Consider the following 27158-nt stretch of genomic DNA (forward strand, 5'->3'; position numbering starts at 1 on the left):
ACCCTACTCAATAAATTGGATGCAGTCTATCACAGTGCCATCTGTTTTGTCACCAAAGCCCCATATACTACCCACCACTGCGACCTGTATGCTCTCGTTGGCTGGCCCTCACTACATATTCGTCTCCAAACCCACTGGCTCCAGGTCATCTATAAGTCTTTGCTAGGTAAAGCCCCGCCTTATCTCAGCTTACTGGTGACCATAGCAACACCAACCAGTAGCACACGCTCCAGCAGGTATATTTCACTGGTCTTCCCCAAAGCCAACACTTCCTTTGGCCGCCTTTCCTTCCAGTCCTCTGTTGCCAATGACAGGAAAGAATTGCAATTTAGTTTTTTTAAATCAAATCACTGAAGCCTTATATCTATCTCCCTCTCTAACTTTAAGCATCAGCTGTCAGAGCAGCTTACCGATCTGTGTACCTGTACACAGCCAATCTGTAAATATCACACCCAACTACCTCATCCCCATATTATTGCTTACCCGCTTGCTATTTTGCACCCCAGTATCTCGACTTCCACATCCTCATCTGCACATCTATCACTCCAGTGTTAATGCTAAATTGTAATTATTTCACCTCTGTGGACTATTTATTGCCTTACCTCGCTACTCTTCTACATTTGCACACACTGTATATAGATTTTTCTATTGTTGTTTTCGTCGTACTGCTTTGCTTTATCTTGGCCAGGTCGCAGTTGTAAATGAGAACTTGTTCTCAACTGGCGTACCTGGTTAAATAAAGGTGAAATAAAATAAATCAAATATCTTAATAGGGAAACAAGTCCTTAAGGAAGTAAACCATTAAAACTGGGGTTTAGACAACTAGGGCAGAGAATCTACACCACAGCTCACATTCCTAAAGACATGTTATGCATGGGTCAGGATGTTATTTCAGTCTATAGGTCATGGCAAAGGTCAATAACACTTCATTATGCAACACAGTGCATTCCTTAAAAGCTTGATTATACCCAGCCCGCACCAAACATTTATGACGACAGAGCCAATGTGAATCTGAGACGTTCTATTTCTGTTTAACTGAACTATAGTGGGAACTAGGAGAAGGTTGTCTTAAAAGAAAAAAAAAGTGCATTAGTTCAAAAGCAGACAGAGCAGTGTGCAACAGACACCGATATACACAGTATCCATGCAACAGGCTACTTGGAACTTCATGCAGGATTCACAGACATTATATTTGTGGAATGGTTTTAGAGAAAACAGATAAGGTTGAAGAATGTTAATGGGAGTGGTCAAACATTAATACCGCAGGTGTAGAAGCAGGAAGTAGAAGAGTAATTATTTAACGTAGAGAAATTAGGGTTACTAAGCATGACCGACTGATGTGGAGGCCATGGATGGCATGGGAAAAGTTACCAGAAGTATGAGATAGGAAGTAAGGTGGGTGGGGGTGATGGGGTTACAAGGGCAGCAGGGCCATCTTCTGACACCAGCATGGAGGGAATGCATGGATATGGGCCAGAGCTACTGTGCTGCAGGGCATCCTGTTCCTCCTTACCCCCTGCTGGCACTGAGACTGGCACTGGCTCTGCTGCGGGTGGCATAGCTGCTGCTGCTCGACTGGTACTGGCTAACAGCCGACTCCACCTCCTTGCTGCGGTAGCAACGGTCATAGTGGCGGTGCTGTTTCTGGTAGAAAGGTATGGATCCAGACATCCTGCACGGTGTTCCTGGCACGAGCACTGAATTCTCAGTCTCTTGTAGTCTGCCTAGCTAGTGTCTGAGAATGGTTTTGTTCAATACAGTTAAATCACTGCTTCAAAATGTACTTTTGTAAGCTATTAGTTGTTTTATTGTTTCAGTTTCATTTACAATTTGTCTTGATGATACTTGTTGTTATTGTATTATGTTACTTGAAATAATCACAGAGGAAAGGTCATGACCTTCATTGTCTCTATTGGATTGGGGGGGAAATTATATTGATTGTGCCAGATCAATATCTTCATGCTCTGTACACAACTCAAGTGTAGCCTACTATCAACATCAGTGGATAAGGAATAAAATGCACAACTTTTTCTGATAGTAAAATTAGCCAAATTGATTTGGTAGATGTAGAATTAAAATATTTTGTGGGTTTTTCCAAATAACTTGACTGGTGTAGCCTAGGCCTATTTCCTATTAATGGAAATCAATACATTTCCAGATTCCATTGCTTTGAAAATACTTTATGGCTGTTCTAAACGGCAATAAGCATAGGATGTTAACTGACATGAGTGGAGGGCAACAGGTGCACTGGTTCAGTAGTTGTTCAATCCAATAGGGCATGATTTTAATATATGAGAAGAGCCTGTGAATCTGAAATTCCTAATTGCAGTGCGAGGCTGGCATAGCACAGGATTCACATTGCAAACAATCACACCATCAAAATGCACACTAAACATAAAATACTCAACAACGAATTATGAAAAAATGACCTCTGGTTACTTCTATTTAGCTGATGATGCAGAAATCGTATCAGATACTCGTATCGAGATAACTTACCTAGGCCCAAAAGCCACCAACTGCTGCAAGCAAAGGAAAAAGTGATCCAACTCCAGGTAAGTCAACGAAGCTTGATATCCAGGCAACGCCGCAGGTAGGTGCGGTAGCAGAGGACAGGGCAGCCGTCTACACAACAAAAATAATATTGGCACTCTATGGAATAGCCAAACCGCAGTTACGTCCTTTTATGGCGTGGAGACCCGATAAATATAGACGAGTGCAGAGCGGATTGAAGCTATCGCAACTCCAGGAAGACAGCGGCAGACCCAACTTAGTTCCAGCGACGTTTGAATATGTTGGTCATTGACGAGTGCGACTATTTGCAACGCCAAAAAATGACTCTACCTACCTGTTGGCCTATATTTTAGACAATGCCTACTGTACAAACAATGTGTAGCCTTTCATCATTAGTCAGTGTTACTGTATGTTTGACACCACTTATTAGAAAGAGTATAGCCTAACTCATCATCAGTGTCCCAATAATGGAATACTTTATACATTTGGTATTTAAACATGGGTATTTCCTCTTACAGAAGACCTTAGATGTATTAATGACTATCAGGGTTTTTGTCATTGTATCATATTCACATTTAGAAAGGTCACTTTAGGCCTCACACCTCAACATCTGGTTGCCTGGCAGCCCTATATACTACTCTGATCAATCTCATTGGGCTGACCCCATAACTTGGACTTTATCTTAAAAAGGAATAAATGGTGTAATTTCCATCTCATATTGTGCCAATGTTCGATATCCTACACTTCACTAGCGGTTATCTTGGCTGCTCACAATATCTAAGAGAGCTTCAGATGTGTCTGTGACTAACTATAGCCATGTTATTGTTGCCTGTGTCACATATAACAAATGCCAGTTAGCATTGTATGTGCTTGCATGAAAGAGAGAGAGCACATCCCCATGTTTTATCGTGTGGGTGGAGCCCTACTCCTTGCCTTTTGACAAATGTGACAAATGTGACATCCTCTGAGTAGTGATTGAATACTAAGGCTCCTGCTTTGTTTCAAATATTTTTTTGAACACACACAAGAATGGTGTATAGGAAAACAAGACAGGTATACAATTCTTATCTAAACATAAAAGAGCAGACATGAACAACAAGACCCAGAGTTTTACAAATAATACAAAATACGACATACAGAACAAGGACATGTAGAAAGAAAGAGGGTAGATGTCACCCCCACACATATTCCCCCCCTTATTCCCCCCCTTTATCCCCCCCAACTGCTCAAAGGTAGATTAAAATATTACAATTGAGAGAGCGTTAATAAGTACAAATTCACAGCGCCGACTCGTCCAAGTAGGAGAGGAAAGGCTGCCAGATTTTATCAAATGTTGATAATTTATTGTTCAGAATATATCTAAGGCTCCTGCTTTGTTATGGCTCCTGCTTTGTTATGAGGCGATGAATGATCTTACAGATTACACAAAACACTATAAAACCACTAGTCTGTGATTCTTTCTTTGCTTGAACAACTTTCCAAGACCGGTCATCCACTTTTAGCCTTTGCCTTATTCCTTGCATCACTATACACATGTCTTCGTAATGCTATTTCCAGAATACAGATCATGAATGCATTTTTTGGAATCTTCAGTAGTTCCTACTGATAGAGAGAGCATTGACCAATCAGACAACCTATGGAGGTACATTTACCATAGAACGTCATATTGAATCACATATCTCTATGGTACATACAACATAACAAAAGACCAGCTGTCTTTGTGTGACTGAACATCAAAGGAAATTGTGTTCCTTTTCAATAGGGTTTCAACTAAAACTACAGTAATTTACTCTAATCTAAAGAAAAACCCCAATTACCTGACAGCATGGCAATCATAACTCATATGGATGATATTTTCCTCAAAAAATGATTCACTCTTCCATTTAAATCTCAAGTGCCTTCCCAACCAGGAATGTGATACAATTGTGGGCTAATGACTTCATCCTATCACAACCTGCAGTAAATCATTGGGATGGTACTACTATGTTCTGTGTCCCAACTTTATTTAACTAGGCAAGTCAGTTAAGAACAAATTCATATTTACAATGAAGGCCTACTCCAGCCAAACTCCGATGACACTGGGCCAATTGTGCACCGCCCTATGGGACTCCCAATCACAGCCAGATGTGATACAGCCTGGATTTAAACAAGGTACTATAGTGACACCTCTTGCACTGAGATGCAGTGCTTTGACTGCTGCACCACTCGGGAGCCCAAATGGCACCCTATTTCCTATATAGTGCACTACTATTGACCAGTGGGTAGGAGTGGGTGTGTTAGAACATGGAAAGTCAGAAGGATTTCATGTGAAACTCCTACTGGAAGTTGATTGATTGTAATGATGAATGGAAACTTTGTTTTAGTCCCCCCTATGAGACTAGTACCCTCAAGTGGTTGAATATGGGCAGTGCAAAATGAGGTCATGTTTCCAGGCAAGATTCTTTGATTTTGGTCAGACAGGAACAACACACTAAATTCACTAATCAATGACTTATTAATTAACTGAATCAAGTGTATTCGTATTGGTTTAATGGTCTAGAGATGTACTATTATTTTATACATGTTAATGTTATTGTTTGTCTTCATGGATCCCAGAAATACTTGAAAAAATGTATTGTTGTTACTTGTTTAGACATAGCCTAGAGCTTGTTTTTTTTGCGAATGTAAACCATGTTAAGCTCTCCTCACCATCCCAGTTTGGAGCAGCGACCCTCTGTCTCCTTTCAGTAAACATGAACACATTATGGTCTCAAGATGAGTTCGCCATTGCTCATTCCTGTCACTGTAGTGGTTCCCATCTGCTGAACTTGCTGATGAAGAAAGTGTTTTACTGTTCAACAGACTAAGAACCATTCCAGCTCTCTTGGGAACAGGCAGAATGCGTTGCTTTTTCATTTAAAAGATGGTTATTGGATCATAGTAGTAAACTAGCAGTAGCTCATACCATGAACAACCAAACTTATAAGTAGTTAAATAGAACTATTATGGATAATTCTGGTCATCTCTGTATACCCGTCCCAAGAACCACTAGTTGATGCTTATTTATAAAACCCTCTTAGGCCTCACTCCCTGCTATCTGAGATATCTACTGCAGCCCTCATCTTCCACATACAACACCCGTTCTGCCAGTCACATTCTGTTAAAGGTCCCCAAAGCACACACATCCATGAGTCACTCCTCTTTTCAGTTCACTAAAGCTAGCGACTGGAACGAGCTGCAACAAACACTCAAACTGGACTGTTTTATCTCAATCTCTTCATTCAAAGACTCAATCATGGACACTCTTACTGACAGGTGTAGCTGCTTTGCGTGATGTATTGTTGTCTCTATCTTCTTGCCCTTTGTGCTGTTTTCTGTGCCCAATAATGTTTGTACCATGTTTTGTGCTGCTACCATGTTGTGTTGCTACCATGTTGTTGTCATGTTGTGTTGTCATGTGTGCTGCCTTGCTATGTTGTTATCTTAGGTCTTTCTTTATGTAGTGTTGTATTGTCTCATCGTGATGTGTGTTTTGTCCTATATTTATATAAACTCAGCAACAACAAAAGAATGTCCCATTTTCAGGACCCTGTCTTTCAAAGATAATTTGTAAAACTCCAAATAACTTCACAGATCTTCACTGTAAAGGGTTTAAACACTGTTTCCCATGTTTGTTCAATGAACCATAAACAATGAATGAACATGCACCTGTGGAACGGTCATTAAGACACTAACAGCTTACAGACGGTAGGCAATTAAGGTCACATTTATGAAAACTTAGGACACTAAAAGACGCCTTTTACTGACTCTGAAAAACACCAAAAGAAAGAAAACACCAAAAGATCTGCGTGAACGTGCCTTAGGCATGCTGCAAGGAGGCATGAGGACTGCAGATGTGGCCAAGGAAATAAATTGCAATGTCCGTACTGTGAGACGCCTAAGACACCGTTACACCGAGGCCTGTACTCTGGAGCGGGATCGATTTGTAGTGGAGGGTCCATCATGGTGGGGCGGTGTGTCACAGCGTCATCGGACTGAGCTTGTTGTCATTGCAGCCAATCCCAACACTGTGCATTACAGGGAAGACATCCTCCTTCCTCATGTGGTACCCTTCCTGCAGGCTCATCCAGCATGACAATGCCACAAGCCATACTGCTTGTTCTGTGCGTGATTTCCTGCAAGACAGGAATGTCAGTGTTCTACCATTGCCAACGAAGAGCACGGATCTCAATCCCATTGAGCACGTCTGGGACCTGTTGGATCGGAGGGTGGCGTCTAGGGCCATTCCCCCCAGAAATGTCCGGGAACTTGCAGGTGCCTTGGTGGAAGAGTGGCGTAACAGCTCACAGCAAGAACGGGCAAATCTGGTGCAGTCCAAGAGGAGATGCACTGCAGTACATAATGCAGCTGGTGGCCACACCAGATACTGACTGTTACTTTTGATTTTGACACCCCCTTTGTTCAGGGACACATTATTCCATTTCTGTTAGTCACATGTCTGTGGAACTTCTTTTGTCTCAGTTGTTGAATCTTGTTATGTTCATACACATATTTACACATGTTAAGTTTGCTGAAAATAAACACAGTTGACAGTGAGAGGACGTTTCTTTTTTTGCTGAGTTTTTATATATATATTTATTAATCACAGCCCCCATCCCTGCAGGAGGCCTTTTGCCTTTTGGTAGGCTATCATTGTAAATAAGAATTTGTTCTTAACTGACTTGCCAGGTGAAATAAAGGTACAAATAAATAAGTAATAATAATTATGTTTGCTGTTCCTTTGGCCTATGACAAGGGGGTGGGGCTCAACTAGTGTAGAAGTTTTGAAAATGGCTTAACTATAATCATTCTATTTTTGTATATGTTTTGTGAAATCCGAGTTTTAATATAATTAAAATCGTGTCACCAAAGCAACGTTATCTTACTCATGATTAGGCACAGGAAGATGCATTTATTTTCTCCGTATTTGGGCATATGTCAAGAATGTCTTTTGAGAAAACACCATTACCTCGTGGGTGTTTACCAAAGTAAAAATGAAATGATTTACGAGCATTTACATAAACTATGTATAGTCAAAGCTAAAAAAACAAACATTAAAGACATATCTAAATATGTATTTTGTTGTACGGTGCAAAATATAATTGAATACAAATACAAACGATTTAGACATTGTAAAGTCTTCCCCATTTCCCGAAGTTGGTTTGGCCTGCATTTCCTGTGCGAAACCATTATTAGGAAGTTAGGGCGGTGGTTGAGAGAGAGGGCAGCACGGGCTAACTGACTATCCATTTTTTTCGGAATTAGGTAGGTCTTATATATGCTTATTTGAACGTAAGAAGTATTATTTCACTCGTTAATTCCATGCTACTTTTGAACTGTCAGTTATATAGCTTAAAATGTCGAAGCTACACGTGTGTTACTATCAATGTATGTGTTTTCTGGCTGATTTAGCTAGCGGGGTTAGCAAGCTAGCTATATCGGCTTGTTAGCTGCCAAAATTACAGTATTTCCTGCATGGGGAGAAATTGACATTTCGTTCTAATTAGCACATTTATCGTGTTAAATTACATATAACAGACCGTACGGTTGCTGGGTAAGTATTATTATAACGACCCAAATGTGTACCAAAACCAAGTAACTAGCGTAGCGGACGTCCTGGGATTCGTAATGTTATCTCAACAATGTCGCTCACGTCACCAGTGTGTTGCGACCCGCGTGAACAGTGGAATCGGTGTTTGCCTTCAAAATAAAAGTTCCCCATTGAAACTGATGCAAACGGATAAAAATTGTGGCATCATGAGACAATTGGACTTGATCATACTACCTACCCAAGGTTGGCATGTTATAAATTCAACAAGCTACCGTTAGTTTGACCCCATAAAATCTGAAATCGCGCTGTGGGTGTATTTTAATTCAGAGTTGCATTGAGGTCATACTTCTATGCACTTTACAGTCTGTGTTGTGCACCTATGAAATGGGTTATCAGCCTACTCGGTGACTCTCAAGAAACACAACTGTAGAGTTTACGCACATGTTAGCGTCTTGGCTCTTATAGCTGGACATTGACTTTGGAATGCACATTGGTTGACTGAGCTTAATTTAGCTGATTTCAGTCCCACGAGTTAAGATGCAAATACTTGTGGAAACCCTACATAGTTCTTTGAGTGTCTGAGTAGGGTGATAACCAATTTCATGGGTGTACATTGCAATATTAATGTTCCATACACAGGCTGACTGGGGTACTTCAGGATTTCGGCAATGAGTCAGATTAACTTGTGGATTCCATTTTTATGTCAGTCCAGTATGAAGGAAGTTGGCATTGGCTCATGAAACTACCTCTAACTAGTGTTACCCATGGACTTTCAGTCATTGTGCTATCTGCTAGCATGACTTCCAGTGGCTGTTTCAGAGTCTGGCAATAAGAGCTAAGATGCTAATATTTGTGTAAACTCTACAAAGTTGTGTTCTGTGTCACTGGGTAGGCTGATACCCCATTTCATTGGAGAACAATTCATAGGTTAGTCTGTAGAGTGCTTATAAGTATGCCCCCAATGAAATTCTGTATTCAAATACAGTGGGACTTGATCATTATTTCATTTTGGTCAAATTCTAACTATTTCTATAACGTTCAAACCTTGTTTAGCGTTATCTAGTCCTATTGTGGCATGATCACAGTTATAGCTGTTTGCATCAGTTTCAATGGGTGTCTTTTATTTTGAAGGCTAACTGCAGATTCCAGTATTGTTGTTCATGCTAATGTTGTTCAGGACACAAGTCCTAACGTCAGCTGTCTATCTGTAGCTTATTGCTCATAGTCATTCCAAATTTGTGTAAATTGATATTTGTGCTTAATGTTAATTTCTACGATACTACTATCTACATTACTTTAGGTTACGCAAGTATTAACAGCTGGCAGCAGTTTTTGGCCCCATTCATGACATAGCTCTAACTTGGCTAAGTTATTTCTCAAAATATCATATAGAATGTTAATGATGCCTAGACTGTCACTAGATTTCTCACCTACCCTCAATAGAAAAGGATATGTGGTCTTGGAAAGAACTTCAGCCTGAATTCAGTCTCCCTATCATTGTTCAACCTCAAATTAGGTCACTGAATTGGTTTTATCCAGCTGTGTTGCCATAATAGTGAATCAATGGCATGGACCACTGGCTCCCTCTTACTTGCTAGGAAGGGAGGCATATTCGAGGCAGGGGCCTTCTAACTCTTCGAATAAGATGGTGTTGAACTTGCCTGAAAAGGGAATTCTCACATCTGTAGTTTTTCCTATCCTGTGCAAAGGGAACAGCTAGAAACAACCTTCACAGCAGTAGAACATTTCCATTTATAGCACAGTGAGGACACATCTCCGGGGAATAATTTGCCAGAGTCCGACTTAGATTAGCCCATAGCCACAAAGCTGGGCATGACTAGTCAAATCTTATTTTGGGTAATGACACGAGCCAGGTTCCCTGTTTGTTTTTGTAGACCCTTATGTATCCTCAAATGTTAATCTCCCTAGAATTGAACTTCATTGACATCATAACACTATTTCTAAGTCTGATTGAAAGGGTAAGTAACTTTCTAGGATTTTACAAATCTGGTGCTATGGTCTTATTCAGGAATATTCTCTTTTCAGCCTCGCAGGTAAACACACAAAACAGCCAAAATGTCGAGCAAAAGGGCCAAGGGAAAGACCACCAAGAAGCGTCCCCAGCGCGCTACCAGCAATGTGTTCGCCATGTTCGACCAGTCTCAGATCCAGGAGTTCAAAGAGGCCTTCAACATGATTGACCAGAACCGCGACGGGTTTGTCGACAAGGAGGACCTGCATGACATGCTTGCCTCACTAGGTGAGTCTCTGAAGCCTCCCTTAGCTGAGCTGAAATCTGTCCATGGTTTTCTCTTGAACATCGAGTGAATTAATGTGAAACTGAGGCACTGGATGATTTGTGATATCTCTTGAGTGTGCTTGTGTTGGACTCTCTTTTAAATGATTGCATATCTCTTTTGTTCAATGCTTAGCATTAAACTTTGTAGTGTTTGTGGACCCAGTCCGTCTTGCTGAAATGGTGTAGGTTTGTTATGTAAGGTGTTGCAGTATATTTACCCCCAGGCTAAGGTTGGGTTTGTCTCCCACCTGGTAAGTTGGTTTTAGAAGAGGCATTCCATTGAAACAGTCGCGCATTCACAAAGAACATGCATATGTACTTCCGGCGCCGACAGAGATGGCCGCCTCGCTTCGCGTTCCTAGGAAACTAGGTTATTTCTTACAAACTATGCATCATTTTTGAACTACTTTTTTACGAATATGTTATTTCTTACACTAGTACCCCAGGTCATCTTAGGTTTCATTACATACAGCCGAGAAGAACTACTGAATATAAGATCAGCTCAACTCACCATCAGTACAGAGGACATCAAGAATATGTTTTTCGCGGAAAGATGGCTAACGGATCCTGTGTTCTGCATCTTTCTGGTAACAACCAGTGTAACGGAGTGGATCAGGAACTCATGTTCACCTGATTTAGAATTCCTCACAATCAAATGTAGACCCATTATCTAAAAAAACGACTCAGAAAAAGATGGCTCTGAACAAACTTTATTTAACTCTCTGCAAACGAAGATTTATCCGGAGGTCATTCTGGTCAGAGGCTAATCGGACTCCCTAAATTTTATCAGACGGGCACAGGGGTGGAAAGACCCTGGATCATTGCACTCTAACTTCCGCGACGCATATAAGGCCCTGCCCCGCCCCCTTTCGGAAAAGCTGACCACGACTCCAGTTTGTTGATCCCTGCCTACAGACAGAAACTAAAACAAGAAGCTCCCACGCTGAGGTCTGTCCAACGCTGGTCTGACCAAGCTGACTCCACACTCCAAGACTGCTTCCATCACGTGGACTGGGAGATGTTTCGTATTGCGTCAGACAACAACATTGACGAATACGCTGATACGGTGTGCGAGTTCATTAGAACGTGCGTTGAAGATGTCGTTCCCATAGCAACGATTAAAACATTCCCTAACCAGAAACCGTGGATTGATGGCAGCATTCGTGTGAAACTGAAGGCACGAACCACTGCTTTTAATCAGGGCAAGGTGTCTGGTAACATGACTGAATACAAACAGTGCAGCTATTCCCTCCAAGGCTATCAAACAAGCTAAGCGCCAGTACAGAGACAAAGTAGAATCTCAATTCAACGGCTCAGACACAAGAGGCATGTGGCAGGGTCTACAGTCAATCACGGACTACAGGAAGAAACCCAGCCCAGTCACGGACCAGGATGTCTTGCTCCCAGGCAGACTAAATAACTTTTTGCCCGCTTTGAGGACAATACAGTGCCACTGACACTGCCTGCAACGGAAACATGCGGTCTCTCCTTCACTGCAGCCGAAGTGAGTAAGACATTTAAACGTGTTAACCCTCGCAAGGCTGCAGGCCCAGACGGCATCCCCAGCCGCGCCCTCAGAGCATGCGCAGACCAGCTGGCCGGTGTGTTTACGGACATATTCAATCAATCCCTATACCAGTCTGCTGTTCCCACATGCTTCAAGAGGGCCACCATTGTTCCTGTTCCCAAGAAAGCTAAGGTAACTGAGCTAAACGACTACCGCCCGTAGCACTCACATCCGTCATCATGAAGTGCTTTGAGAGACTAGTCAAGGACCATATCACCTCCACCCTACCTGACACCCTTGACCCACTCCAATTTGCTTACCGCCCAAATAGGTCCACAGACAATGCAATCTCAACCACACTGCACACTGCCCTAACCCATCTGGACAAGAGGAATACCTATGTGAGAATGCTGTTCATCGACTACAGCTCGGCATTCAACACCATAGTACCCTCCAAGCTCGTCATCAAGCTCGAGACCCTGGGTCTCGACCCCGCCCTGTGCAACTGGGTACTGGACTTCCTGACGGGCGCCCCCAGGTGGTGAGGGTAGGCAACAACATCTCCTCCCCGCTGATCCTCAACACTGGGGCTCCACAAGGGTGCGTTCTGAGCCCTCTCCTGTACTCCCTGTTCACCCACGACTGCGTGGCCACGCACGCCTCCAACTCAATCATCAAGTTTGCGGACGACACAACAGTGGTAGGCTTGATTACCAACAACGACGAGACGGCCTACAGGGAGGAGGTGAGGGCCCTCGGAGTGTGGTGTCAGGAAAATAACCTCACACTCAACGTCAACAAAACTAAGGAGATGATTGTGGACTTCAGGAAACAGCAGAGGGAACACCCCCATCCACATCGATGGAACAGTAGTGGAGATGGTAGCAAGTTTTAAGTTCCTCGGCATACACATCACAGACAAACTGAATTGGTCCACTCACACAGACAGCATCGTGAGGAAGGCGCAGCAGCGCCTCTTCAACCTCAGGAGGCTGAAGAAATTCGGCTTGTCACCAAAAGCACTCACAAACTTCTACAGATGCACAATCGAGAGCATCCTGGCGGGCTGTATCACCGCCTGGTATGGCAACTGCACCGCCCTCAACCGTAAGGCTCTCCAGTGGGTAGTGAGGTCTGCACAACGCATCACCGGGGCAAACTACCTGCCCTCCAGGACACCTACACCACCCGATGCTACAGGAAGGCCATAAAGATCATCAAGGACATCAACCACCCGAGCCACTGCCTGTTCACCCCGCTGTCATCCAGAAGGCGAGGTCAGTACAGGTGCATCAAAGCTGGGACCGAGAGACTGAAAAACAGCTTCTATCTCAAGGCCATCAGACTGTTAAACAGCCATCACTAACATTGAGTGGCTACTGCCAACACACTGTCAATGACACTGACTCTACTCCAGCCACTTTAATCATGGGAATTGATGGGAAATGATGTAAATATATCACTAGCCACTTTAAACAATGCTACCTTATATAATGTTACTTACCCTACATTGTTCATCTCATATGCATACGTTGATACTGTACTCTATCATCGACTGCATCCTTATGTAATACATGTATCACTAGCCACTTTAACTATGCCACTTGGTTTACATACTTATCTCATATGTATATACTGTACTCGATATCATCTACTGTATCTTGCCTATGCTGCTCTGTACCATCACTCATTCATCTATCCTTATGTACATATTCTTTATCCCCTTACACTGTGTATAAGACAGTAGTTTTTTTTGGAATTGTTAGTTAGATTACTTGCTCGTTATTACTGCATTGTCGGAACTAGAAGCACAAGCATTTCGCTACACTCGCATTAACATCTGCTAACCATGTGTATGTGACAAATAAAATTTGATTTGATTTCCAACATTCCCTACTACCCTGTTACCATTTATTTATATGATTGAAACCATTTATGCTGATATTATTGTAAAACTAACAGGGAGTTGAATGCAATCTGTTCTAATGTGGCACTGTTTGTTCTTTAGGGAAGAACCCGACTGATGATTACCTGGAGGCTATGATGACTGAAGCGCCTGGGCCCATCAACTTCACCATGTTCCTCACCATGTTCGGAGAGAAGCTCAACGGCACAGATCCTGAGGACGTCATCAGAAACGCTTTTGCCTGCTTTGATGAAGAAGGCACAGGTAAGTCTATAACAAATCATTGGGTTTTTCTTCAAGGAATTATTCCAAGTGGAAAGGAATGTTGTCAGTGTCGGCCTGTATTGATTCATACTGTTGTAGAGACTGATAATGGATGCTGTAGTTGTGTAGAGAACTTAAGTTTTATTAGTCCTATGCATGGTCTAACGCTAAGTTGCAAGTTCCTTCTCGACAATGCAACAATGACAAGTAAATGGCAGTAGAATAAAGTGTAACTTACACAAAAAGGTGCCATTTATAGTTCAATATTTTCACGTCTAGTGGGGGGCAAGTGTGTAAATTGAGCAGTATAATTGGTCTGGTGGCAGCAGTTGTGGTGTTTGTAGCATGAGTGTGCGTGCTAAGGTGCAGAGAATCAGAGCAGGTGCTCAGTCCGGTTCAAGTGCTCAGCAGTCTAATGGCTTGTGGATAGAAGCTCGCTGAGCCTGTTGGTATCAGACGTCATTCTTAGATGCCATCTGCCTGACCGGTAAGGGTGAGAATGTGTTTGTGGGGTTCTTGATGAAGATACAATTCCTGATGAGTCTGTCTTAGCTGCATAGACTGGATTTTTGGGCTGTCCCGGTAACATCTGGTCCGGTGGGTAAACCATGACTCCCAGGGGTTTATTCCCAAAATGATTAAACCAGAGGTGTATACTATGAAGCAAGCTAGATCTACTCAGGCTGTTATAAAGCTAGCCAGCTTCAGTTAGCTACACATTCCAGGTCAGGCTTCAGCCATACTACAATGGATGAGCAATATCCATCGTAGTATGGCTGAAGCCTGACCTGGAATTCTTGTATTTCTAGCAGGCTTGTAATTAATTGCGGGTGCATGTTGCACATGGCTAGTCGAACACCAAACTTTTCGTTGAGACAATGTTGAAACGTCAATCCATGGGCCACTCTATCATTTTAATTTGTGGTGTTAAATGGGCTTGTAGAATTGCTGTGTTTTGTTTTATTTAATACTGTCTTTGGCATGCTTTTTCCCACTCCTTTCGCTCCTATCTGTGGAACACGTTGTGGCCATAGACATATCTATAGAAGGGTTTGGAACCTCCAACCCTGGTAATTTTAATAAAACTAGCCATGGCTGCCAGTCTTGATTTGAATGGGAACTGCCATCGATGGGTTATGTCTGGTTGGTTGGCTGTCAGTTATCCTTTTGCACATTTCTAAATACAATAGTGTGGAAAAACAGTTTGGAATGCAAATGCTGCCATTCAATGTGTAATGGCTATTTTAACATTGTTTTACTTTCAATTGTAAATACTTTATCAGGTGTCTTTCTCAAATGAAGGGGATGATGACTATCTTTGCGAAAGGGAGGGTATCTGACTTCATTGGTCCCCAACTCATGGCTAAGAATTTATTCAGGATAAAGGGGGTTAGCCCTGAGTTAGCCTGCCCTGGGATTTGTCATAGAAATGTACTAGGCTGAAAGGTGAGGGCTCTGGTCCATATGGGAAATTCATGCTTACAAATACACATTGGGCATTTTTGTTTTATTCCTTTAGTATCCCTACCCCGAAACTTAATTTCAAAATATCACCCTTGAGTGGGCTGTGGATTGTAAATACAGAAATATGCCTCTGTCAACTTCGATAAAATGTCTTGGTTATTGTTTCATATTGGGTTGGCCAGATGCTTGGCATTTAAAAATAAAAAATGCTGATGGGTTGGTTGTGAGTCAACAAATGAATAACCCATGCATCACCACCCGATGGGAGTAACTATGACATGGGCATTTTCGCATACCTGTCTCACTGCATCACCCGGTCTGTCCTCAGGTGTCATCCAGGAGGAATACCTCAGAGAGCTGCTGACCACAATGGGTGACCGCTTCACAGACGAGGAGGTGGACGAGCTCTTCAGGGAGGCACCTATTGACAAAAAGAGCAACTTCAACTATGTGGAGTTCACACGCATCCTAAAACACGGAGCCAAGGACAAGGATGATTAAGGCCACAGCCATGCCAGTCGTATTATGGTTTCTCTCTGACCCCTCTACTCTTTTACCCCCAGCTAGACCATCTTGCTGCATGTCTCAGCTCTAATAAATCCATGTTTAGCAAGGTGAAACAATGGCTTTGACCGTATTTGAGGTCCCATTTCAATACTGCCAGATTTGCACATCTGTATTGAGAATTGTAGCGGGTGATGGTGAATTTGCAAAACAATGTACTTGTCTGTGACGTGAAATGGAAAATGCAACTCTGGAAGCAAGCTCCTATGCTACTCAAATGGTCTGGTCTAGCTGAATTTTTACATTTTATAATAAATATAAGCTTTAAATAAATGACTATCAACTTGTATTTTGCTCTGTTCTTTACCCTATTTAAATCATGAATTAACTGTTGAAATAATATGCTATGTTTAGTAAGCTGATGGTTCCCTTCCTCCTGTGCTGGTATGTTATTTCCCAACAAGGAATTTTCTCAGTCATTACCCTTTCCACCTAGCGTGTGTGGACGTGTCGAAGAGGGTTACAGTGACTGTTAGTTTGAAATTCCTAGATAATACTAAAATCGGTTAACTCTATAGAGTCATCTTAAAGATGGCAACCACACATTTCAGAGGAATATCTAGGAAAAAGGATTGGCCAAAGATCTGAATTAAACTGCCTGTGTAAATGCAGCCTGGATGTTATCTAGATACATTAGTTTAGTATCAGATCCTGGTCATCAATATATTAATTCCTAAAGATGCACATAGCAGCAGTCAATCGTCTGGCACTGTTACAGCAAAAAAGACCAAACCATATGAACATTTGTTGCTTTACTAACAATCATTACCGCTTGCACTTTACTGTTTCGTCAATTATTTTGTTGCTATACTTCGTGAAATTTACTTTCTCTTACACAACTTCAGTGAGTCTATTTTGGTAACTCTGGCATTGTAGTGGCTGAGTGAAAAATGTTAACCCAGCCCATTGGTTAAATTAAAGGGGCCAATCACTACTGAGCACATTCATTACAGAACCACGCTGGACCGGTGGCTAGATCTTACACGTGTTTTGCAGCATCCCCTGTTTATGGGTTGCACCGTAAAAGCTGACATTTGTATGAATTTTCTAACAGTATGGCTAGGTCATGGTATGTTTAGTCAAATGTTGCTTGTGGTTTGATAACCACCAACGAAAGGTTAATTAACAAAATGAATGGGGCAATCCATGAACCTGTGTTTATGGAAAACACTTGAATCCAATGTAAATATTTCACAGCACCGTAGTCTTTCACTGTAGTGATTCTGGTAACTAAACTTAAGGAGTTGTACACTATCTCCCAGTAATTTATTGGGCAAAAGAATGTTTTAGCCTCACTGTGCCTTCAGGGTGTTCTGGTAACTAACAGGGCTTTGAAGGTTCATCTTTTCTCATGCTCATGCAGGTTGGAACCACCTAGTGAGTCCTGGAACAGAACCATGGCTTTAAAGGTGATCCAGAGGCTTCAGCTACTCGGGCAGACAAGGGCATACCTCAGTCCTCCAGGTGGGCTGGGTCGCATCTCCAGATTTCTGTGTGCTCCGGTAGGGGAGCCCCTGTGTGGCGTACCTATGGACCTCAGCGGATCGCTGTATCCAGAGACCGTTGTCAGGCTCAGTCAGCCAGCTTGTATGAGTTAGTCCACCATTGCCACGGACTCTTTCTACGCCACTGGGTCAGTCGGCCAGCTGCACCGACCCACTGTCGCAGAAGAGAAAGCCTTCCTGGACTGCCTCGGCAGTTGCTCTCCAGACAGGTCCTGCACTCTTCTGCACTGTGGCGATCACGTCTGCCACTATGGCAGCGGCAGCCTTGCACCGCGTGGCTGACCCAGAAGGACCCTTCAGTGTGCTGTGCTGCCAGCTAGAGTAGGCGTCTGAAGGAGACCGGGCTGGTTTCTGCCCTGCTGGCCTGCACACACCTCTACGTGGACCCCTGGAGCACGCTGGCGGTGCGGCTGGTATCAGAGTGCCAGGAGCGGCTGGATGGGAGCCAGATGAGCGTGGGACAGCTGTGCACCTTTGGCCAGGCACTGGAGGGCCTGGGATGCTGGAGCAGGTACAGAAGCAGGAGCTAGGCCAGGGGAGCCTAGCAGAGCTCACTGCTGTATACGGACTGCTGCAGGGAGGAGTAGGGGAGGAGGGCAGCTACCAGGACCTCCTAAACGCTATGCACACTCCTTCTTGGTGGAGGTCATGGAGAGACATGTGCTCAAGATGGCTTTTACTTCCCACCCAGACAGTTACCAAGGTGATGCAGTACTCCTCAACCTGCTGCACTCCTACATCCTGGTAGAGAGGTTCCCTGTCAACTTTGTGTCCAAGGTCTTCAACCTCTACTTCCTCCAGAAATTACAAGGTATTCTCATTGATAAGCCCACAGGGCAATTCCACTGTCAATTCCACAATTATGCTGAGACTCACTTTAAAATGTATACCAAACAAAAACCATTGATTTCAAAGTTTAACAAACAATACTACTTTACACACAATGACTACTTCGAACAATTTACACATTAAATAAAATAAAATATTTAAAGTTTGATAACATAATTACGGTAAAATCAATTTTATTCTGTTACCAAACTTTGTATCTGCACAGTTCTTCCTATAAATGTGTTTGTGTAAAATTGTCTGGAAATTGATAAAAGCTAGTCATTGTGCATAGTTATATGGTTTGTTAAACATTGAAAGAAATGTTTTTGTTTGGTATGTTTTTTTGTTTTTTACCCTTTTTCTCCCAATTTCAATTACAATCTTGTCTCGTTGCTGCAACTCCTCATTGGGCTGGGGGAGAGGCAAAAGTCGAGTCATGCGTGCTCCAAAACATGACCCGTACAAACCGCGCTCCTTAACACCCGCTTAACCCGGGAGCCAGCTGTGCCAATGTGTCGGAGGAAACACTGACGACCAAAGTCAGCCTTCAGGCGCACGGCCCGCCACAAGGAGTCGCTAGAGCGTGATGAGCCAAGTGAAGCCCCCGGCCAAACCCTCCCCTAACCCGGGTGACGCTGGGCCAATTCTGCGCCGACCTATGGTACTCCCGGTCACGGCCGGTTGTGACACAGCCTGGGATTCAACCGGGATCTGTAGTGATGCCTCAAGCACTGCGATGCAGTGCCTTAGACCGCTGCGCCATTTGGGAGGCTTGTTTGGTATATTTTAAACAGAAAAATGTCCTTTACCATGGAGTTGCCCCACACTTACTTTACTCTTCTTCATAATTGCAATTGTTGCAGTATCTTTGGTTTAACAATCGTAAATTAATTTGTGTTCCAGAGCAAGGCATGGGGGTTGACCGGATTGTACTGGCCCAACTGACCCAACTCTACATGACTGTGAAGCTTGAATGCCCTTTCTATGAGGTAACGAGTTACTACAAATCAATATTAATTACAGTTGAAGTCGGACGTTTACATACACATAGGTTGGAGTCATTAAAACAAATTTTTCAACCACTCCACAAATTTCTTGTAAACAAACTATAGTTTTGGCAAGTCTGTTAGGACATCTACTTTGTGTATGACACAAGGAATTTTTCCAACAATTGTTTACAGACAAATTATTTCACTTATATTATAATTTGTATCCACTGTATCATAATTCCAGCAGGCCAGAAGTTTACATACACTAAGTTGAGTGTGCCTTTAAACAGCTTGGAAAATTCCAGAACATTATAATGGCTTTAGAAGCTTCTGATAGGCTAATTGACATCATTTGAGTCAATTGGAGGTGTACCTGTGGATGTATTTCAAGGCCTGCCTTCAAACTCAGTGCCTCTTTGCTTGACATCATGGGAAAATCTAAAGAAATCAGCCAAGACCTCAGAAAAAAATTGTAGACCACCACAAGTCTGGTTCATGCTTGGGAGCAATTTCCAAATGCCTGAATGTACCACGTTCATCTGTACAAACAATAGTATGTAGGTATAAACACCATGGGACCACGCAGCTGTCATACCTCTCAGGAAGGAGATGCGTTCTGTCTCCTAGAGATGATTGTACTTTGGTGCGAAAAGTGCAAATCAATCCCAGAACAACATTAAAGGACCTTGTGAAGATGCTGGAAGAAATAGGTACAAAAGTATCTATATCCACAGTAAAACAAGTCCTATATCGACATAACCTGAAAGGCCAAGGTCATGTACTTTTTTGTGTGGGTGCTTTGCTGCAGGAAGGACTGGTGCACTTCACAAAATAGTTGACATCATGAGGGAGGAAAATTATGTGGATATATTGAAGCAACATCTCAAGACATCAGTCAAGAAGTTAAAGCTTGATCGCAAATGGGTCTTCCAAATGGACAATGACCCCAAGCATACTTCCGAAGTTGTGGCAAAATGGCGTAAGGACAACAAAGTCAAGGTATTGAAGTAGCCATCACAAAGTCCTGACCTCAATCCTATAGAAAATTTGTGGGCAGAACTGAAAAAGCATGTGCAAGCAAGGAGGCTTACAAACCTGACTCAGTTACACCAGCTCTGCCAGGAGGAATGGGCCAAAATTCACCCAACTTATTGTGGGAAGCTTGTGGAAGGCTACCCGAAACGTTTGACCCAAGTTAAACAATTTAAAGGCAATGCCACCAAATACTAATTGAGTGTATGTAAACTTCTGACCCACTGGGAATGTGATGAAAGAAATAAAAGCTGAAAGAAATAATTCTCTCTACTATTATTCTGACATTTCACATTCTTAAAATAAAGTGGTGATCCTAACTGACCTAAGACGGGGAATGTTTACTAGGGTTCAATGTCAGTAATTGTGAAAAACTGAGTTTAAATGTATTTGGCTAAGGTGTATGTAAACCGCCGACTTCAACTGCTTCAATGATAGCATTGCCACTTCTGCTCAACTGCAGTGTTGCAATCCTAGCACACTATCCTCTGATTCACCTTTAACACCCTGTATTAACCCCAGGGTCCAAGGCTCCTTCCTATGTACCGTGTCAAGTGTTTCCTCACTCCTGGTCGGTCTCTGGAGATGCCGGTTGACGGACACCTCTACAACTATGTGAAAACTGGACTAGTGGATCTACTAGGGGCCCGTGCTTACTTCACTTCCAGAGTTCTCACTCCATACTGCTACACACTAGGTAATGCAGACGGCACATTTTAAGATACAACACATGTAACCTTTAATTCAATGCTTCAGACAATGTTATGGTTATACCTATACTGAAAATAAAGGTGCAGAGACAAATCCGGCCCCTATGTTTGTTTCAGATGTGGAAATAAAGCTGGATGAGGATGGATATGTATTGCCTGCCAATGACATCGACGATATCAGGTAAAAACAATGTATTTTTCCACATTTTGTTACATTACAGCCTTATTCTAAAATGTATTAGTTTTTTTCCTTTATCAATCTACACTCAATATCCCATAATGACAAAGCAGTACATTGTTGAAGCACCTTTGGCAGCCTCAAGTCTTCTTGGGTATGATGCTACAAGCTTGGCAGACCTATATTTGGGGAGTTTCTCCCATTCTTCACTGCAGATCCTCTCAAGCTCTGTCAGGTTGGATGGGGAGAGTCGCTGCACAGCTATTTTCAGGTCTCTCCAGAGATGTTCAATCGGGTTAAAGTTTGGGCTCTGGCTGGGCCACTCAAGGACATTCAGAGACTTGTCCTGAAGCCACTCCTGTGTTGTCTTGGCTGTGTGCTTAGGGTCATTGTCCTGTTGGAAAGTGAACCTTCACCCTAGTCTGAGGTTCTGGAGCAGGTTTTCATCAAGGATCTCTCTGTACTTTGCTTCGTTCATCTTTGCCTCGATCCTGACTAGTCTCCCAGTCCATGCCGCTGAAAAACATCCCCACTGCACGATGCTGCCACAACCATGCTTCACCATAGGGTTTCATCAGACCAAAGAATCTTGTTTCTTATGGTCTGAGAGTCTTTAGGTACCTTTTGGCTAACTCCAAGTGGGCTGTCATGTGCCTTTTACTGAGGAGTGACTTCCGTCTGGCCACTCTACCATAAAGGCCTGATTTGGTGGTGCTACAGGGATGTTTGTCCTTCTGGAAGGTTCTTCCATCTCCACAGAGGAACTCTGGAGCTCTGTCAGAGTGACCATTGGGTTCTTGGTCACCTCTCTGACCAAGGCTCTTCTCCCCCGATTGCTCAGTTTGGCCAGGCGGACAGTTCTAGGAAGAGTCTTGGTGGTTCCAAACTTCTTCCATTTAAGAATGATTGATGCCACGGTGGTTTTGGGGACCTTCCAATGCTGCAGAAATGTTTTGGTTCCCTTCCCTAGATCTGTGCCTCGACACAATCCTGTCTCGGAGCTCTAGGACAATTCATTCGACCTCATGGCTTGGTTATTGCAGCAGATGGACTCCAATTGAGTTGTAGAAACATCAAGGATGATCAATGGAAAGAGGATGCACCTGAGCTCAATTTCAAGTCTCATAGCAAAGGGTCTGAATACTTATGTGAATAAGGCATGTTTTTTTTATATTTGCAAAAAAATCTGAACGTGTTTTTACTTTGTCATTATGGGGTACTGTGTGTAGATTGATGATAAAAAAAATAATTTCATCCATTTTAGAATAAGGTTGTAACGTAACAAAATGTGGAAAAGTCAAGGGGCCTGAATACTTTCCGAATGCACTGTAGGTGATACAATTGTTCTACTATAGCTATTTTATTCAGGCCCATGCGCTCTGTTATTTTGTTGTGTACTTGCAGGATAGCCACAAGAGGTTTACTGTGAACACAAGACAGCTGCTGGGAAAAGAGGCCGTGAGGCTTCTGGGATATGAAGTTGTTCAGGTCGGAAATGCATGCCGCAACCCTCAATACCCCATTTCACTGATGATTTGATCTTTTTGAGTGTTCTGTCTGCTGTAAATTCTGATTTCAGCCCCTTTGCTCGTGTTCTGCCTGTCTCTAGACATCTACTCTTTCAAAAAAGAGCATTCATTTGGATCTACTCTTTGCTCCATCTGTAACTAATAGAAGTCTGTTTTTGTAGATTTCTTACTATGAATTTGAGAAGCTTCGGAACAAGACAGAGGTTGTTGAACATCTTCACAAGAATATCTTCCCCCTCAGCTACAGGCTCAAATAAGGCCTTTGTTGCTGTCATACAACTATAACACTGTACGCTATACAGTTTGGGCACTGTTTTTGTCATCTCAAAATGCCACATTGTCCAACATTTCTACCTGAAGAGAAAGCATAAAGAAATCATGTATTTATATCTTTTGAGTAATTGTAATTCTACACACTACTAGTGTTCTATTGTAGAGTGAAATTACTTATTTAGTCTTCTCTACTTTAATCCACCATGATGGACCACCACAATTTGAAATATATAATACATGTATATTTATTGGTAGTTGGCAATACAGTGCTGCAGTAGAAAGTTAGAACATCTAAATACCAAGAATCACCTTGGAGGGGGGAAAAAGTACATTTGTTCATACAAAGAACAATAATTTTGAACATAGCCAAGCATCACTATCGATTTTTGATTGATATTTTTGACATTATTAGTTATTCAATCAAGGTAACCTAATTAAGGCAAGTTGTTTTTCTCTGTCCACCACCATGTAATGCATGTCAGTCGGATATACACTGAGTATACAAAGCAGCCTCTTTCCATGACAGACTGACCAGGTGAATCCAGGTGAAAGCTATGATCCCTTATTGATCTGTGTAGATGAAGGGGAGGAGACAGGTTGAATAATTATTTCTTGGGGGGTTGGGTATGTGGAGGGGGCACGCAATTCAATATTAGGAAGGTGTTCCTAATATTTGGTATACTCAGTGTATATGTTGTAAAAAGGCTATACATTTAAAAAAAAAAAAAAAAAAAGTTGGGAGTGTTGCCATTGGTTTCTGCCTGCTGTCCATCCATTATGTAGCAGGGATCTGTGGCAGGCCAAATTCATCCACCAGAACTCCATCCTGTAAAACAGACAATAAATGACAATTTTGTAGGAAACTCCAGTTATATCTAAATGGGTGCAGAATGTGTCTCCATCCAATGTAATGTCCTAAAAACAAACATGAACCCTTCGAACAATGCATCCGTCTTCTGTATTGACGAAACAGTGTCAGTTGTGATTGATTTTTAACATAATGCCCCAGTGAATTATTCAAGACTAAACTGGGTAAACATGAATACAGTGGTCAGAGAGAGAGAGAGAGAGAGATTTACCCGGTTTGGTGCCCTGTCACTGGGTATGCCCTCTGGGATGGAGGGGGCAGTGCTGGCCTCATCCAGGTAGGAGCTGTCATCATCAAGCAGAAGCTCATCTCCCAGGGCATCCAGCTCTGGGATCACACGCACACAGCCATTGGTGCTCAGTTATTACATGCAGTCTATTGACATAAGGACTGCACTGACTGCTGTTGTATCACTGTGCTGAAGTAAACAGCCCTTTACCTTGGCAAGGTTGCAGTTGAAAATGAGAATTTGTTCTCAACTAGCCTACCTGGTTAAATAAAAGGTGAAATAAAATTTTAAAAACTCTGTAGTGCGGCGGGAAATGATGAAATATTGACCTACAGCAATGTTCTAATATAGACCTATCCTGTACTGGAGCAACACCAACCGTGTACTGTCTCTCTTGTGGCTGTGTCATACTCTTACAGCACTGACCTGCTTCCAGGTCATCATCATCGATCTCTGGCGTCCCGTAGCTTCTGCTCATCGCCTCCTGCACCTCGTTGGCGTCCTCCATCATGTCCTCCAGCTGGTCTTGGAGATCCTGCATCAGGAAAACATGGAACTCTTAACCCAAACATCTCTCAATCACAATAGGCCATTCACGTTACCTGGATGAATTATGACCCAGATCAGATGGCTGAAATATGTTGAGTCTTTCAAGACAAGAGTCTGTAGTAAAACTACTGCACTTCTACGTTAGACCACCAAATGGTGTTGTAGTGTATCAGGACTCGAAAAAGACAAATACCTCAATCTGATCGATCTTCACGTTCTTGTAGGCCGCCTTCATCTCTTTGGCTCCAATTTTCATGGCATCAACCTATAATGCAAAATCTGAGATTTTTAACCCAGAGAACAGCCTGGCATAACAACTACAGTAAATTGTGACTAGGTGCTACAGTCAGTACATTACTGTGGCCCCTTACTGTTGTTTTTGTGTCTTTGAGAGTTTGTATTGTGTAGTTAGCCTGTTCCATGTTGAAGGACTGCTGTGTGAGGTTGTCTCTCTGGCCCTCATACCTGGAAAAACAAGATTGAAATTATCAATACAGATGTTTTTATGCGCTCATATCATGACGGTTTACTGCTACTTGATGTGGTTCATTAGGTTAATGTGATGTGTCCTGATTGATTTGAGGTTATTGGTGCGTTGACAGACTCCCTTCATAAGTTACTCACATTCTTTTCTGCTTCAGTACCCTCATCGCCTTCTGCTTGACCATGTTCTGATGAAAACATTAACAGGAAACAATTCACGTGACATCAGACCTAGCTAGATAGGTCAAGAACAGCATTAGCCTACACGTGTAATAGAATGACTTAAGTAAACATATGTCTACTATCACAGCTCATCATCTGCTTCACTCAGGGTAGGGTTAAATCTTACTTTTGAAGGGCCATCTCTCATCTTCTTCATCTGATCCTTGTACTTGACCAGTTCAACATCTAGTCTGGCAATCTTCTTGTCAATAGATTCCGCTCGCGAGTCAACCTTATTAAGAGAGAAAGAACGGGCCCAAGTTAACCATGTAGACTGTTTTCATATTTCAATGATCTTGTAAGAGTCAAAAATCTTTGTATGTTGGTAACAGAAAAAGTTATTTGAATACATATTGGTAATTATAATGTTTTTTTTTTAAATCAATGTTATATTTTCCTTCAATCAATTTTTATAGTCAATAGCACTAGCTTAACCCCTGATTTGGTCAAACATAAAACTGGTTGGAGCAACACTTTTTTTACCGTACATTGGAAACCAGCATCACCCTACTGAACTCCCTATTGACGATTGGTCATCTAGCTAATTAGCTAGCTAAGTCACTTGGACACTGTTAAAACGCGAATCAAACTAACTTTCACGATAACATTAAGTAGCTAAAGAGTATTTTATGAGCTATAGGTCTTCAATGGGCTGTCACAACTTTCTCCCATTGTTGCTAGAACAATCAGCTGTCATTCAGTTAGTTAGCTAGCTAGCCAGCAAGCCAACTTATTTTGTTTGTCATTGACACTACTCTGCAAGTTATTTCCATATATACTTACATTCCCTATGCAGTCTGTGAGATTTGGTGGTGGTCCCTTCGGTTTTCCTCGGCCGAAAATACGGTTCATTTTGAAATAAATATCCAATAACTCAAAACAACAAAGAATCTACCTGAACGTCAGGGAAAATAAAGCAAACCCGGAAGCAACATAGAGCTGACGTCACATACTTCTTCTTCGATTAGGTTTCACAGCGGTTGGCATCCAATAAATGTTGCATTTCTGCCACCTACGAAACTGGTGTATAACGCCCTTATACTGCAGCATACGACAATTTATGCACTACTCTAACACTAGAAACCTAAACCTGCCTCTCTCGAACCGGACATGTCTGATTCCCAGCCCCATGGGCACCCCTACAATAGGCTGGACACATGAGATTTTTAACGACGCTTTTTTTCTGATAAAAACGAGTTTATTGCACGCCCACTTTTCGCCTGGGAACACGTTATTGTGACCCACAGCTTTATCGATGGCTGGCGCAAAGCCATCAAACATTTTATGGTCATGGTTAAACATATTTTTTTCAGAAAAAGGTGTAAACCTGAACAAAATGCATGTCCCTGTTCTCCCGAATACATGTTTTAATTAAGACCGAGGTTTTTTACGATTTGTTATTTCTAAATGGCTGCTGGATAATTTGATATGCACCGAAATCTGTTTGTTCGTAGGCATCAAATTGAGCGAATGCTGCGCAGGTTCACTGAGTTGCAAACCAAATGGACAGGTCCAGTTCCTTGATCTGTAGATCTGACGCAGTTGCTACCTCAGATTATGAACCTAACAAGTGTCACGAATGAGTTATGTAGTACCCACAGAAGGCCACAGGGCGGAGCAAGAGCGCTATAAACCCATACTGTTTTTTTTTTTTTACCTTGAAACCCCTAAAATAGGTT

General features: G+C 42.4%; 4 protein-coding genes across 7 annotated transcripts in view; 2 read left to right on the forward strand and 2 right to left on the reverse strand.

The window, feature by feature from the left end:
• Positions 1–2736, reverse strand: part of LOC112215661 (M-protein, striated muscle) — a 44767-nt gene extending 42031 nt beyond the window's left edge. For 2 of the 3 annotated variants that reach the window (XM_024374879.2, XM_042299159.1), the window contains exon 1: positions 2497–2734. Coding sequence is in view for 1 of the 3 variants with exons in the window: in XM_024374878.2 (XP_024230646.1) it covers positions 1514–1671 (158 nt within the window). In the remaining 2 variants the exon portion in view is untranslated. Of the gene's footprint in view, positions 1–1513; positions 1736–2496 lie in introns of all 3 variants that reach the window. The other variant, XM_024374878.2, reaches the window with a different exon arrangement.
• Positions 2737–7686: 4950 nt separating this feature from the next.
• On the forward strand, positions 7687–16371 carry LOC112215662 (myosin regulatory light polypeptide 9). The gene is made up of 4 exons (XM_024374880.1): positions 7687–7794; positions 10127–10340; positions 13895–14056; positions 15849–16371. Exons 2-4 carry the CDS (start codon positions 10157–10159, stop codon positions 16019–16021), a joined length of 519 nt encoding a protein of 172 aa, XP_024230648.1. The 5' UTR covers positions 7687–7794; positions 10127–10156; the 3' UTR covers positions 16022–16371.
• Positions 16372–16502: 131 nt separating this feature from the next.
• On the forward strand, positions 16503–23251 carry LOC112215663 (FAST kinase domain-containing protein 3, mitochondrial). Of its 2 annotated transcripts, XR_002948247.2 has the most exons (6): positions 16503–18400; positions 19321–19406; positions 20961–21135; positions 21266–21329; positions 22731–22814; positions 23017–23251. XR_002948247.2 is itself a non-coding variant. In XM_024374881.2 (5 exons), the coding sequence occupies exons 1-5, from the start codon at positions 18238–18240 to the stop codon at positions 22753–22755; spliced, it is 513 nt and encodes a 170-aa protein (XP_024230649.1). In that variant the 5' UTR covers positions 16503–18237; the 3' UTR covers positions 22756–23251. The 2 variants fall into 2 exon arrangements, 1 of the variants encoding a protein (XP_024230649.1); XM_024374881.2 differs by having other exon boundaries at positions 22731–23251.
• Positions 23252–23355: 104 nt separating this feature from the next.
• LOC112215664 (charged multivesicular body protein 5) lies at positions 23356–26590 on the reverse strand. The gene is made up of 8 exons (XM_024374883.2): positions 26263–26590; positions 25607–25711; positions 25399–25445; positions 25146–25239; positions 24968–25039; positions 24652–24760; positions 24208–24323; positions 23356–23954 (listed from the first exon to the last, which is right to left on the reverse strand). The coding sequence occupies exons 1-8, from the start codon at positions 26329–26331 to the stop codon at positions 23904–23906; spliced, it is 663 nt and encodes a 220-aa protein (XP_024230651.1). The 5' UTR covers positions 26332–26590; the 3' UTR covers positions 23356–23903.
• Between the last annotated feature and the right edge of the window lie 568 nt (positions 26591–27158).

Source organism: Oncorhynchus tshawytscha, linkage group LG16 (assembly GCF_018296145.1).
Source record: "Oncorhynchus tshawytscha isolate Ot180627B linkage group LG16, Otsh_v2.0, whole genome shotgun sequence".
Taxonomy (NCBI): domain Eukaryota; kingdom Metazoa; phylum Chordata; class Actinopteri; order Salmoniformes; family Salmonidae; genus Oncorhynchus; species Oncorhynchus tshawytscha.